Source organism: Cyprinodon variegatus, unplaced genomic scaffold, assembly GCF_000732505.1.
Source record: "Cyprinodon variegatus isolate N-32 unplaced genomic scaffold, C_variegatus-1.0 Scaffold97, whole genome shotgun sequence".
NCBI classification, from domain to species: domain Eukaryota; kingdom Metazoa; phylum Chordata; class Actinopteri; order Cyprinodontiformes; family Cyprinodontidae; genus Cyprinodon; species Cyprinodon variegatus.
Window position 1 is genome coordinate 328,207 of NW_015150550.1, and position 14,076 is coordinate 342,282.

The window sequence follows — 14,076 nt, forward strand, 5'->3', positions numbered from 1 at the left end:
TGCAATTAATTGCACAGCACCAGATCTAAGCAGGAACTGCTGGCATTTTAACCTGTAAAGAACTAGTGGTGTAGCACATGAATTACAGCATTCTCATCTCATCAGTACGGAAATTACAATTACATCATTGTGATGTAGACATGGTAACAGAAATGTGCTGTTTCTGTCTAAACAGAGCTTTAGTAATTTAACCCTCCACGGTTCCTTCATTTTGTTCTGTGCCTTTGTGCCACAGACACAAAACTGTCATTAAAAACAGCCATAAAACTGTTACATATCAAATTTTTTCCACAATTTTGTGAAACACTTAAATTTATAAATTTTTCTAGTTTATTTTTTTTAAAAGCCTGAAGGGTCTAGAAGAAAATTAACACTTTAAAAAGAAACATCTAGATTTCATTCATGCTTTAAATAGATTATTTCTTTCACCAGTCAAGAATATGCTGGCTTTCTAGATTGCCCAGATGATTCACACAAGGCCACTCAGTTATAAGAACCAACCTTTACATGTTATAACACTATGGGAACATTGAGCAGTGACTTTGTTTTAAAAGTAACACAACAGGACAAACCGGTGTGATGTAAAAAGTACTGATGAGTGAGATATGTTGACGTGTTTTAATATGTCTGAGGACTCTTTCCTCAATCTCCAATCACAACAAGTATGTGTGAAAGAGTACTTGGAGATGTTCCTGAGGAGGGGTTAGAAAGCAGCAGGTGGTTCTGAAATGGGGTTTAAAAGGATAAGCCAGGTCACAAAAATCATTTTAGCTTAAAGTTCATCCTTTAGAGTTTGATGACATTTAGAACATGGCTAAAAAAAGCCATCATGGTTTCTGCTGACCACAACCTTCACTGTGGATACTGATATTCACGTTTGAGTAATGACCAATGCTGATAGCAACACAAATCATGTCTTTGTTTTTGTTTTGTTTTTTAATTATTTTGTTGTGTTGTGTATTAAAGAATACTTAATTCAGTGATAAAACTCACATAGAGAACAATAGTCAATAATAATGTGTGTGAGAAAAAAACAAGCAATTTATAATTAACCACCAATAAACTTTAAACAGACACAAACATATGCAGTGTGTTTCTATCAGCATGTTTAAATGATAGACTTTAGATACAGGTATTCAAATACATTACATAATCAATACTGGATCAGAACATCTCTTATGGCTGGTTTAGTTTAAATGGCTTATTAGAAAGAAGCCAATTACCCTATAAAACTGAAATGAACCATGTTTATTGTTCATAATCAAGTATCAAAAGGTTTTATTAATGTGATTTTGGTGAGATAGACTTAGAATGTACTATACAAACACAAATAAACAATTCTAGTAAAAAGAAAAGCATCCTTGGAGGAGGGTGTTAAAAATGTAAAACATCCTGAGAAGAAAATAAAACATAAGGTGTTAAATATTAAACTCCTTTATTCACTCTGAATAAAAAGTAGAGGCTCTTTTTGTAACCATGTAAATGAACATGAAGTATTTAGATAAAGTGCTTAAACAGTTCATGAAATGAGTTGGATGGTGTCTACCTTGATCCCCAAAGTGTGGGATCAAGACCTCATGTTTAGGTAATAAATGATCTTCTGATTCACTGTAGAAGTTAAACTACATAGTGTTTATTTATTTTAAAGTGCTTAAATATACACTGCTCTAAGAAATAAAAGGAACATATAGGCAACATAATGTAACTTCAATTAAATCAAATTTCTTTGAAATCAAAATGTCCACTTAGGAAGAAACACTGACAATTAATTCCACATGATGTTGTGCAAATTCACTAGACAACAGAAGGAAATTATTCCAGCTGAGGCAAGAAGGTTTGCTCTGTCTGTCAGTATAGTGTCCAGAGACTGGAGGTGCTACAAGGATACAGGGCAGTACACCAGGAGACGTGAAGGAGACCTGAGGAGGGAAACAACCCTGCATCAGTACGGCTACTTCAGCCTTTGTGAAATGATGAACTGGAGGAGCAATGCCAGAGACCTGCAAAATGACCTCTAGCAGACCACTAATGTGCATACCTCTGCACAGACGATTAGAAACCAACTCCATGAGGAAGTTATGAGGGCCCAACGTCCACAGATGGCGTTGTGCTCACAGCCCAACACCTTACAGGATGCTTGGCATTTATTAGAGAACACCAGGACTGGCAAATTTGCCACTGGCACCCTGTGCTCTTCATAGGTGATAGCAGATTCCCACTAAGAACATGTGATAGACGTGACAGATTCTGGAGAGAGCGATCTGCTGCCTCCAACATCCTTCAGCATGACCGGGTTGGTAATGTGGTGGCATGTCTTTGGAGAGCCGCACAGACAATCATGTGCTCCCCAGAGGTAGCATGACTGAGATTAGGTCCTCAGACCCCTTGTTAGACCATTTGCTGGTGCGGTTGGCCCTTGGTTCCTCCTAATGCAGGACAAAGCTTTACCTCATGTGGCTGGTGTGTGTCAGCAGTTCCTGCAAGATGAAGGCATTAAAGCTATGGACTGCACCGTTCCCCAGACCTGAATCAGACCAAGTACATATCTCGATTCATCCACCGACGTCACATTTCACCACAGACTGCCCAGGAGTTGGAGGATGCTTTATTTCAGGTCTGGGAGGAGATTCCCCAGGAGATCATCCACCACCTCATCAGGAGCATGCCCAAGCATTTTAGGGAGGTCATACAGGAGGCCACACACAATACTGAGCTTCATTTTGACCTGTTTTGATACATTACATATAAGTTGGATCAGCCTGTTGTGTGTTCTTGCACTTAAATTTTGTATGCGACTCCAAATCCCAGCCTGCATTGGTTAATAGAGTTGATGATGATTTATTTTTTTTGTGATTTTGTTCTCAGCACATTCAACTTTGTACAGAACTTCAATGAGAATATTTTATTCATTCAGATTTAAAATGTGTTATTTAAGTGTTTCCTTCATTTTTTTGAGCAGTGTATAAAAGAATCACTTTGTGTGGGGGGGGAAACTGATGCTGTTTATAATATTTTAGCACCTGTGGTGTATTGATTTTATCGAAATGTTTGTATATTCAAGCAACGGTTTAGCTCATGAATATAATTTTCTGGGTCTGAAGTTGAAAAGTTTGGTAAACTTGGGCTTATTTGGTTGTCAGCTGGAGTGTTTGTTCAGGTATATGATCTTTTTTGTAAGGATGTGAAAGTGAAATGGGAATGTGTGTCTAACAGCAGGGGGACGATTGCCTTCATAGCTTTTGGAAACGGATTGTTCCTTGTGACCGGATTGTTTTGTGATCATCTAAACATTATCCAGCCAGTCTCCATATAAAGTAATTCTGGGACATTCTTTCTTTCTTTTTATAAAGTTTTTTATCATGATGAACCATTTAGGACATCATGGAGATGTTGGCATAGTGATGCTGTCAGCTTATTGACATTATTTTACTTTTTTGTTTTCTTTGCTTACATAAACTGTTTGAATTTAACCGACCCCTTTTAGCAGCTCCTCCCATTCACATGTTGCAATGTGTCAGTTAGAAAGAACAACAGGCAAGTCATGATAGAAGAAGCTGTCTCTGCAGTACCGGGAAACTCTCAGCTCCTCCTACTATGCTCAGGGTACAAGCCTTCGGTTCATATTTGAACATGTTAGTGGAAGGGTGAAATATAAGTCATGTTTGAATAAAATGGAGACATGCATGATCAAACGCATGACAGCACAGAGACGGATGCAGTTAGTCAAACATACAAGAAAACAGCAGTCTCAAAGCTCTGACTGTGAGCCATATAGTTACTTACGTTTTATTTTTTGAAGACCGCTTGGATAGATTAGTGGATGAAAAAGTAAGTGGACTCACATTTTCCACAATGCATCTTGAAAAGTGGTGTACATTGATGTCATTAGAAAAACAGATGTATCTCACAATGCCTAACAAAGCAAAATGGGATCTGTTTTGAGGGCAAAAGAGAACAAAGAGGGTGCAGTAACTGTGCAGGGAGCCCGAGTCACATGACAAACGGGCTGTGAAAAGTAGTGATCATGTGTCTGAACATTCAGTTAACTAAGCCCAATATATAGTGATTTATGGGTTAGGGCAGACGTTCGGACACAGCCTTGGTATTGATTGGACTAAGGAGCTAATAGTGGATCTGAGGAGGACAAAAACACATGTGACCCCTATTTCCATCCAGGGGGTTTTCTGTTGACACTGTGGAGGAGTATAGGTACCTGGGAGTGTGCTTTAACAATAAGTTGGACTGGACTAGAAACCCCGAGGCGGTTTACAAAAAGGGCCAAAGCCGACTATTCTTCCTGAGGGGCTGAGTCCTTTAACATCTGTGGGGCAATGCTGAGGATGTTTTATGAGTCTGTTGCTAGCATGCTCTTCTTTGCTGTCACATGCTGTGGGAATTGGGTTGAGGGTCGCTGACAACAACAGACTGAATAAACTGATCAGGAGGGCCGGTGATGTTGTGGGGGAGGAGCTGGACACTCTTATTCTGATTATAAGCCGAGTTGGGGGGAGCATGTAGATATGGAATGAAAGGGGCCCTAAGATTGAATCTTGCGGAACACCAAATGTGATTTTTTTTTTTTTTTTTTTTGGTGCTGTGATGTAAAATTTCCTACTGGCACTAACCAGTCTTGTCTAGTAAACCAGTCAGTTTTATATATACCATCACTCTGGTCCTTCCACATTCTGCATTTATATGGGTGTCATTGAACACCTGGACAAGGGCGGTCTCTGGTAAGCAAGCAGCTAGTCATTGTTAGGACGGTATTTAGCTGCTGAAACACAGCTTCTTTAATTGTGTTATTCATCAGTTAGATGAATAAGACAGTTGATCCAGTTCTAGTTTAACCATGGGTGTGTTACCACTATCTGTTGGGTACCCGAGTAGAGGATGAACCTTTACCTCCTGAGCCACTATCATCCTCATTGTCAGTCTTCATGTTGTCTGAAGAGCTGGTGGTTTATAGCAGCTCGGCAGTCTTTCTGACAAATTTTGATTTAGAACTTCTGTTTTCACAGCAGGATTTGCTTCCATCTCTCAGCTCCTTTGCGCATTTAGGAGAGTTTGACTTGTTTCTACAAGCTCATTCTTGTGTTTAAGCACCGGTTAGGAGACCTTTGTTTAGAGGGAGTGCAGACCACAGCTGACGTGTAACAGGCCTGTCTGTCACTCTTATTTTTAGATGTTTTTGTCTTTGAATGCGAAGAAAAGAAAATATAGAGAAATAGTTCTGCCAATAAGGACAAACTATTTCTAGAGACGAGGATTCTTGTCCTGGTACTCATGTTTGTGCTTTGTTGCTTGGTAAGCACCACAGGTTCTGTTCTGGGAGCAGGAGCAGAACGGTTAGGTGGTAGCTGCTATGTACGTCAACAAAAAACAGAACTTATGACCTTGCCAATCTGAGGAGCTTTTCCATTTGTTCTCAGGGGTCAGAATATGTGGTGACATATTGAGAACTTTTTAATGATTATTATACCATCTAATGTTGGGCGCCTGGAACAATATCAATAATGATGGAATCAGCCCTTCAATGATAATTTTTCAGAACTTTTACCAGTGAAAGGCCACTCCAGCTGTTACAGATATGATTTTAACAAAAAAAAAAATATATATACAAAATTATACTAAAACATAAAATTGTCTCCTTTTCATTAAAAAAAATATTATCCCTCCCAGTTTTCAGTCTGTTTGATTTTGCATATTGAGGTAAACAAATGAATAACGATCAAAAACTATAATGTCTCATAACATAGTGAGAACAACTGGAAGAGGAAACTAGTCCCACTGGATGAAACCTATACAATTTTGACAATAAAATAAGCATGTTTAACTTATTGGGTTTAAGCAGTGTGTGCAGGTGGTTAACAATATTACAAGCGGCTCAGAGGAATACGCTCTGAAGGGTCCTCGTCTTTGGCCACAGATTCGCCTCCATGAATATATCGCCCATCGCCATTTGTAGGACTGACAAATATTGGATGGAAAATGTGTAAATATCGCCCAACCTTAATACCACCTCACATTTGTGGTACAAAAATTGAACTCGGGTCCCAGTTTAATAAGCTTAATATTTAAGAACAGAGAGAGAGAGAGAAATAGAGTAAACTGAAAACGGTACATCCACTTGGTTCCATCCGATCCGCAATCAGAGCAGCTGTCTATCAGGAGCTGCTTCCTTCTTCTCTCTTTCTGTAGATATGCTCCCAGCAGTGTTCGGTACCAACCTGCACTTTCAAACAAACCATTACCTACTTTAATCACCATAGTGTTAAAGTCTGTAGTCTCTATTTGGTTCCCCTGTATTCTACTTTATTGTGAAGGTCCTTTCTGATGTCTGTTCATTCCTTGGAGAAACTCAGAAAACCACAGTTTGAGTTTCCGGGTACAGTTAGCATCTTTTCTTTTATCTTCCATCTGGCTTCAACATTTTAAGGTTTTATTTTCCGTTTTTACTTCAAAGTTTGCAGACAGCAAGAACAGAGCTTTGCATTTAAAGAATTTCAAGCTTATCATGGTGAAATCATCTCTCTCCTGACTATATTAAAATGCCATATCAACAAGTTAGCATCATTCTCAGGGATCTAAAACAACTGGGTATAAGAAAAGAATAAGATGAGTTGACTGAATATATATGTGGGAGTCTGTTAGTTGTTGAGCTGCTGGTTTTTCCATAAACAGACATTCAGGCTTGGTGCTCTTATTTCCTCATGACTCATGTTTTCCTGGTTCAGGGAATCATCCTCTGTAGCACTCTGCTTTTCTCCTGCTGCAGCAGCAAACTGAAGCTAACCGTCTTAAACCCTGAGCTTTAAGTGGGATGGTGGGACAGTGATGTTCTGAAACATTTTTTTCTGCTCCGGATATGAGAGCTTTGCTCTCTATTTACCCCTGGTGGCATTATTGGATTAATCTTAGTGTAAATCATTGAATGTTTTATCTACTGGTGTTAATTTCCTCTCTCTCTTCCCTGCAGGAGATGACCATCCCCTGGTGCCTAAAGCGAGCAGAGCTGGTGTTCAAATGTGTCAAAGGTAAAGTAACCAAGCGGATGCAATAATCAGATGGACGTTTAACCCTCAGTCTGTACGTCTCTCGTCTTTTGATAAGTGGAAACAACCAATGTTGCGGTCCCTTAAATCAAAGTTGGTCTTTGCTCTGTCTGAGCGTCTCGTTTGCAAAGCTTACAACAGAAGTAATAAAACTCAGCAAACAGACACGTGTTCAGCAGAAGAGCTGGATGCTTTCTGTTTCCAGTGCTGATTGGTTGGGTCGTTGCTACTGTTATGGTAAAATAAACCTTGAAGGACGTCCAGGAGAAGATTTTTACTTTCTTACAGAATTCTTCAGTTTCTTCCCTTTTTTCCCTCAACCCTAAACTTAATATCTTTGGATCATTTCTGTGTAGCAGAACCAAATGTTTCAGAGCTCAAGGTCACATACTGATGGACATTCTTCTGCAGGGGATTCCTAGTTACCCATAACAGCAGTTTCTAAAGCAGCCTATAGCAGCCTCACAAACGTATTTAAAGTTTATGCAGCAGGACTCACAGCTTCCAAAAAAATGTCCAGTTTTTTCCAATCTGTCCACTGAATATGTTTGTTATGATGTTTGTCCTTAGAAACGGTAATGTAATCCAGTACATTTCCATGGAGGTGTCCATATGTAATTTCTGCTCAGTCTCTCATTCCCGTTGTTAGATATTGACCTCTGTGACTTTTCACCTTAAATGAGACGGTAAGGCGTGCAGAGCTTTGTGTGTTCTGGGTTCCTCTGTGGCCTCCTGGATGAGCTTTTGGAGTAAGGTTGGTAGGTCAGGCTCTCCACTCCGTGTTCTCCAAGTGGGGATGATGGTTCTCACTGTGGCTCTTTGGAGTCTAGATCCTTTGGAATGGTTCTGTAACCCTCCAGACTGAATGTTAGCTCTGTTCTTGAACTTTTATTTTAAGATTTGGACTTCATGTTGCTTTTTTTTTTTTTTATCTTTTAGGCTTCTTGCTGTTGTCAGACAGGTTCTACTTTAGTAATTTCTTGATTGTAACTGAACCAGCTTTCCAAAATATGGTTAATAACAGTTCATGAGGCAAATTATATTTTAACATGAGGGATGTTTTTTTTTTTTTTTGCTTAAAAGTTGCATAAATATTCCCTAAACAAATAAATCCTAATCAATTTTACTCCTTTTTTGTGTGTGAAACATTAAATTAGTTTAAACACAAACGCAGGCATGAGTGATGTTATTGAAAGGCTTTTATCTCGCCTCAGCAGGTGTGTCAGTAATTCTTGAGGGGGCTGAAAATGTAAAGAAGTTTAGGAACGTTTCTCAGACGACATGCCTTTACTCTGCAGTCTGAGCGCCGCAGAGAGGACACACAGCTCGCTGTGCCTCGGGAATTAGATGCTTTGCCTTAGTTTTGTCTTCACACCCTAATGTTTCCTGGTGTTCAACATTCTTTTCTCCTGCTTTATCTTCAGGGTTCATGATGGAGATGGCGTCGTGGGATGGAGGTATTTCCCGCACTGTTCAGTTTCTGGTACCAAAGGTGAGATCAAACTTTGCTGCAACAGGAATGCTTGTTTGTTGGCAGTAACCATGTGTATATATTAATAGTCAGAGAGTTTATCATTTGACTCAGCCAGGCTGTACTTCAGACTATCAGCTCCAAAGCTCTGATATTCTTCTGGAGCTGATACAAGGATCTCCTCTTTATTTTTAGTTGACCTCTGAGCAGCTATTGGAAACAGTCATATCCACTGCTGCCACGCACGTGGTCACGGTGGCTCCTTAGTCATTTAGTTGACCTGATATTTAGCCTTCAAGCAGGGAAACCTTTGCATGCAGAATCTTTATTTCTGTTTTCCAGCTTTAAGCAAAAGAATCCCAATTGTTCTTTGATTGATTACCTTCAAGCGACGCTTCAGGTGATTGAAAAAGGAGCTAAAAGAAACAAAAGGCCCACCTGGAGGAGGAGGGAGAGCTGAGTGTTTGAAAAGCTCACCTTAAATCATAGATTATGGAGCTTAGCTTTCTTTTTCTCTCTGTTTACATGGCCCTGATGAAAGAAAGCACTCTGAGCATGTGTGATAAGAGCTGGGATTAAAGGGCATCGTTTCAACTCTGTGTTCTTAAGGAGTGACATGTTTCAGCTCAGTTATGGCATTGTTAGCGTCATTAAGTTCTTAAAGCTTCACATGCTAAACGGCCAAATATTCCCATTTTTACTGAACCTGTAAAAGGTTCAGATCCAGTGCTAAACCCCCCCTAAGTGGGGTTTTAGTTTGAGTTTAGCTGGAGGCTCTGTGCCTCCAGCTTCTCTGAGGTTTGTCAGGGTTTGTCTCTGAGCGCTCAGATGGCCTCATCTACAGCTCAGAGCTGAAGTCTGTCCAAACGTTTATAGTATGGTTTCTGTTTCTGCTTTAAAAGTCGCAGCTCATGCAATGAAACCAGCTGAATCCTTCAGCCTGTTGTCCAACATACAAAACCTGGATGTTAACAGCCAAACCTCCCCCGTTAGCGTGAGATCAATTCAGGTCTTTTCTCTTTAGATCCTCATCGCTGCATAAAGCTCCATCATCCCTTTGTCTCCTCTAATCCTCGCTGTTTGTCTCTCTTTCTGTCTCCAGAGTATATCAGAGGAGATGTTCTACCAGCTGAGCAACATGCTGCCCCAAATCTTCCGCGTCTCTTCAACACTAACCCTCACTTCCAAGCACTGATGTGTAGACGGCCAAGCAATGCATCTTCAAGATCATTTAGAGGTTTCATGAAGTTATCAATATTATGACTTGATAGAGACATCTTACTGCAGCGAGTTTGCAGAAAATAAAGGTAATTGGGACCTAAAGCTTTTTAGGTCCCGTTTTCAGCATTTCAAAACTACACAAACTGAACTTATTGAAATCCATTTTCCTTAACTTTAAAGAAAAATAATCACTTTCACTTTAAAGTATATAAGTTACAGAACTGTTATATATTTCTAAAGATGTTGATAGTTTGAAGTTTAAGTCAGTTGAATTTTAAATGATCCTTTCTAACACAAAAAGGCTTTTGATCCAAAACTTCTAAAGCAGGAAGCTTTTCTATATATGGATGATTAGGAATCATATAAAAATCTCACAGTTGAAGGAATTTTTATATATATGGATATATATATATATATCTATATATAGGGACCTTATGTTAGAGAAATGTATGTCAACAATGAGCACTTCTTCGACAAGGGTGATCTACGCAGGCAGCATAGCTGAGCGCGGTGGGAATTGACCAAGAAAAAAAATTGCTGCAATAGCCTTCCCCAACTTAGATCATCAATTTTCTGCCTTTCTTTCCATCCACATCTGGCATCAGATTTTAAATGACTTTCGGACCAAAGCACATGCTGTGGGCATGCTAATGGCAGATGGACACAGATCCTTAGAGCTGTGACAGACTGCAGACCTGCAGTTAAACCATTATAGGTAAGAGATGCACTGAAAGAGATGTGCCCAGCTGTAAAAGGGCTCACTGATGTCTTGTAGGCTGATGTAGCAGCTTTAGAGAGCTAAGCGCTATATGAGAAGCTTTGCACTTCAGAGCAGCAGAAAGTATTGCATCCAAGCTGACGTTGGGTAGATTTTCAGTGTTTGGATTTCATTCTGCAGCTGGCTCAGACATCACTGTGATAAGAATTTCAGACAACTGACCTGAGAGCTTTTACATGCCTCCATTGGATACCCGTTTGTTAAGTCTCTAAGCTGGCTTCCCACGCATCATTTTCCAAGAAAACACAAATTTAAGCAGCAGACTTCTCCTTCCCTGCTCTTATCCAAGTAGGATATTGCTGCTGTGGTTTGAAGTCAGAGTTCAACTTCCCAAAATGTCGGATAGGCTCTTTTGCAGCATTTTCTGCAGCTCTTTCTCTCATTCTTTTTGCCCTCATTCATTTTCAGCCTTCAGTGCATAAAGCTGCGGCTGCTTCGCTCTGGCTCACCTGTCAGCTATGAGTCTGAGGAAACGTTTGTGTTTCCATCAGGCAGTGCGCATCATAGGAGACACTTTGCTGCCCAGGTCTAGTAGGTGTTGGAAATGATCCCAGCTGATCTAGAGGATGGATGCAGCAGGAAGGCTGATGACTGGATTACGCAGACTTTATGTGGCTGAGAAAGCATTAACAGGTTTTATAGCTGCCACCTGTCAAACAGGTTTATTATCCAATAATAAGGTGTAATCCCTCAAAGGCTTGAGTATTTTCTTTTATTTTTTTTTGCTACAATGAGCTGAAATGCAGGTTTGCCGTTTATCTTCTGCCACTTTTCTGCAAACTTGCTGTATGTGGATCTTCCTAAGAAATATGGTTCTTTACCTGCTTGCAACTTGTAAGAACACTGGAAATTTGTTCATCCGACCTAGCTTCATAAATCTGAACTCCTTTAAAGTGTGTAGAGCAATGGAGACAGGGGACCAGTTACTGTATCATAGGGATGTGGAGAACTTGCTGATAAAAGCAGATGCACTGAAGCAGCGAAACAGGAAGTGCAGGACGGATGGAGGCGAGAGGACAAGTCAGTGGCTCAGACGGTTTTCTACACAGAGTTCTACAGGAGTGTGCTGAACGATGATCAGATCTGGGCTCGCTTCAGCAACTGCAATCATTTTGTTTCCCTGAGCTTCGTCCGTTCACCTCCAAATTTTCATCCATTCAGCAATTACTACATGGTTGGATAATTGTAGATTTTCATCTCATGCGTGATTGTCTTTTTGTCAAGATAAACTGAATGAACTAATTTCTGGTTGTAATAAAGACATTAGAACAAGCTGTTTGTGTGTATTTTTTATTGTTAATGTAGAGAAACAGATTGTTTCTATTTGAGACAGTAGGGGGAGCTGTTCCTAAATACACACATGGTTACACCAGTTGACAGACAAGTTAAAGGGTCTACAGAGTTTTTTTTTAGTTTTTTTATTTAAGCTATATCTGAATCTCAAAGTTATAATAAAGAACGCCGGGACTCCACCCCTGTGTTGCTCTTCATGATTCACACATTGGCTCCCGGAGGGGGTGGGGGTGCTTCTGCTGGTAGCTTGGAGCGGATTTAGTTTGTTTTGATGCATGTCATCTTCTGAAGTTATGATCCACTCAGTGGGATTAAATTCCAGTGGATGATCAGTTCAGCTTGTCAGGTTTGCGAGAGCTTCGCTTGGGTCATAATTAAAGGATCACAGCCAATCGAAGTAAGAGCAGTGAACAAGATCTGCTAAATGCTCAAGTGTTTGAGTCTGACCTTCAGGCAGCTAAACTGGAGGAAGAAGTGCTGCCCAGCTTCAGTTATTAGCTGTCTGGCAAATTCAAACTGAGGTTTCATCCCTGCCATTATAGACCACTAGATTATAAACTGATGGGAAAATGAGACGTATGAGTCTTCACGGGAAAACTGACACTCTTTTCTTTGGGAACACCTTTTCCTGCCTGACACAAAAGAAAAGACTGGTTTAAGATGACTTTATCTCACATCTGCTGTAAAAAACACACAAAAAAACTAAAAGCCCACCATCATTTATGAGAACCTTTTAGAATATTGATCAATGAGTAATATAAAGTTAAAACTGAAAGAAATTGTCGAAAGAATAAAAAAAACTTCAGACACTGAACATCTAATATGATCTAATGAAAAGCAAAAAATTTATGCTTTTAGTTAATTAGTTCCAATGAATTACAAGACTATTGCTGCTGAAGAAATGAAACATCCTCATTATTCAGCAAGTGCCTTTACAACCTTATTACCAAGAATATTTAAAATGAAATAAACTGAGAAAGAAAATGATATAAGAGGTCCAGACTCTGAGATGCCATGTCTGTGTTACAGAGTCAGCTCCCCAAAGACTCCTCTGACCTGGTTTTCATTGCAAGGCTCCAGTCATCAATGGGTCAGGAAAATGCTCTAATATCTGCTTTTAAACTTAACGCCTTAGTATCACATCAGCAGCTGATCACATACTACAAACTCTGACTCGGGTTGATAGCAGCACTAAAAGTCTTCCTCTTTAGATCAGAGGATGCAAAGATCTGAAATTAAAAAATGAATAAAGGGGCATCTCTGCAGCTTTGAACGTTTACAGACTTTGTTTCCTCATGGACAATTTAATCTCTCAGACTCAATGGATAACATCAGTTTTCAGGTAGGTGATATATTCTGGGCTTTGACTAGGCCATTCTAAACCATCCGTTATATCTCTGGCTAGTTGGCCTGCTGGAAGGTAAACTTTCACCATAGTCTTAGGTCTCCCCCAGCCTCGAAAACAGAGGACTGAGATTTCAGTCCAATGTCAACGTCCTGCAATCTGTGGATGCATCCTTGCTATCAACAAATCGTGATTAATTGAAATAATTGTCAACTAATTTTGTAATCAACCATTGTGGTGTTTAGTGACTCTAAAACATGCTTTTAGCAGTAACTATACCAAGATTGTAAAAAATAATTAAACATTTTATATTTAAGATAAAGGAAATACATATTTTCGTCTGTCAATATGCTCCAGCCAGAACAGTGAAAAAAGTTTGAGTTTCACCTGGTTTAATTTGGTAAAAAATGTTTTTTTTTCAGCAATCTTTGGCTATCCTATTATTAATCGATTAAATGGAAAAATAATCAGATTAATCATTTGCAAAATAATAATTTGTTGAAGCCCTTATTTCTAGGCAGATTTCACTGATAAAAACGTCTTATTTTGGCATTCAAAGTGATAATTACGCAGTCGAACTTCTTTATTGTGAGCGCCAGATTCTTGTGGATTAAAATCAACATTAGCAAACACATTTTTAATTGTTTTTATTTTTGTTTGTTTTTTGTTGCTATTGATGCCACCACTTCCGGTACTGGGTACATTTTTCGTATTAAAAAAATAAGGGTACGACGGGCTGCTGTGAGTTCTTTTAATAATTGCTACAGTGTCTCGTGTTTGGTATAACATTTGGTTTTTCTTACAACTATTTTGAATATTTAGCGGCAATATAGACTGTTCGTTTATTAGTCCGTCAAATAAGGCGCTGTTCATTTTTGTGGAATTTCACTTTGAAAATCCAAACCCGGAAGTAGTT

At 39.4% G+C, this 14,076-nt stretch overlaps 1 protein-coding gene across 2 annotated transcripts in view; it reads left to right on the top strand.

Annotated features, from left to right (window-relative positions):
* The window catches only part of LOC107084314 (chromosome unknown open reading frame, human C12orf4), a 27,777-nt gene extending 15,991 nt beyond the window's left edge, over positions 1 to 11,786 (top strand). For both annotated transcript variants that reach the window (XM_015374101.1, XM_015374102.1), the window contains exons 12-14: positions 6,977 to 7,034; positions 8,477 to 8,544; positions 9,626 to 11,786. In XM_015374101.1, the coding sequence (XP_015229587.1) occupies positions 6,977 to 7,034; positions 8,477 to 8,544; positions 9,626 to 9,718 (219 nt within the window). In that variant the 3' untranslated portion in view covers positions 9,719 to 11,786. The remainder of the gene's footprint in view (positions 1 to 6,976; positions 7,035 to 8,476; positions 8,545 to 9,625) is intronic.
* Positions 11,787 to 14,076: the final 2,290 nt, after the last annotated feature.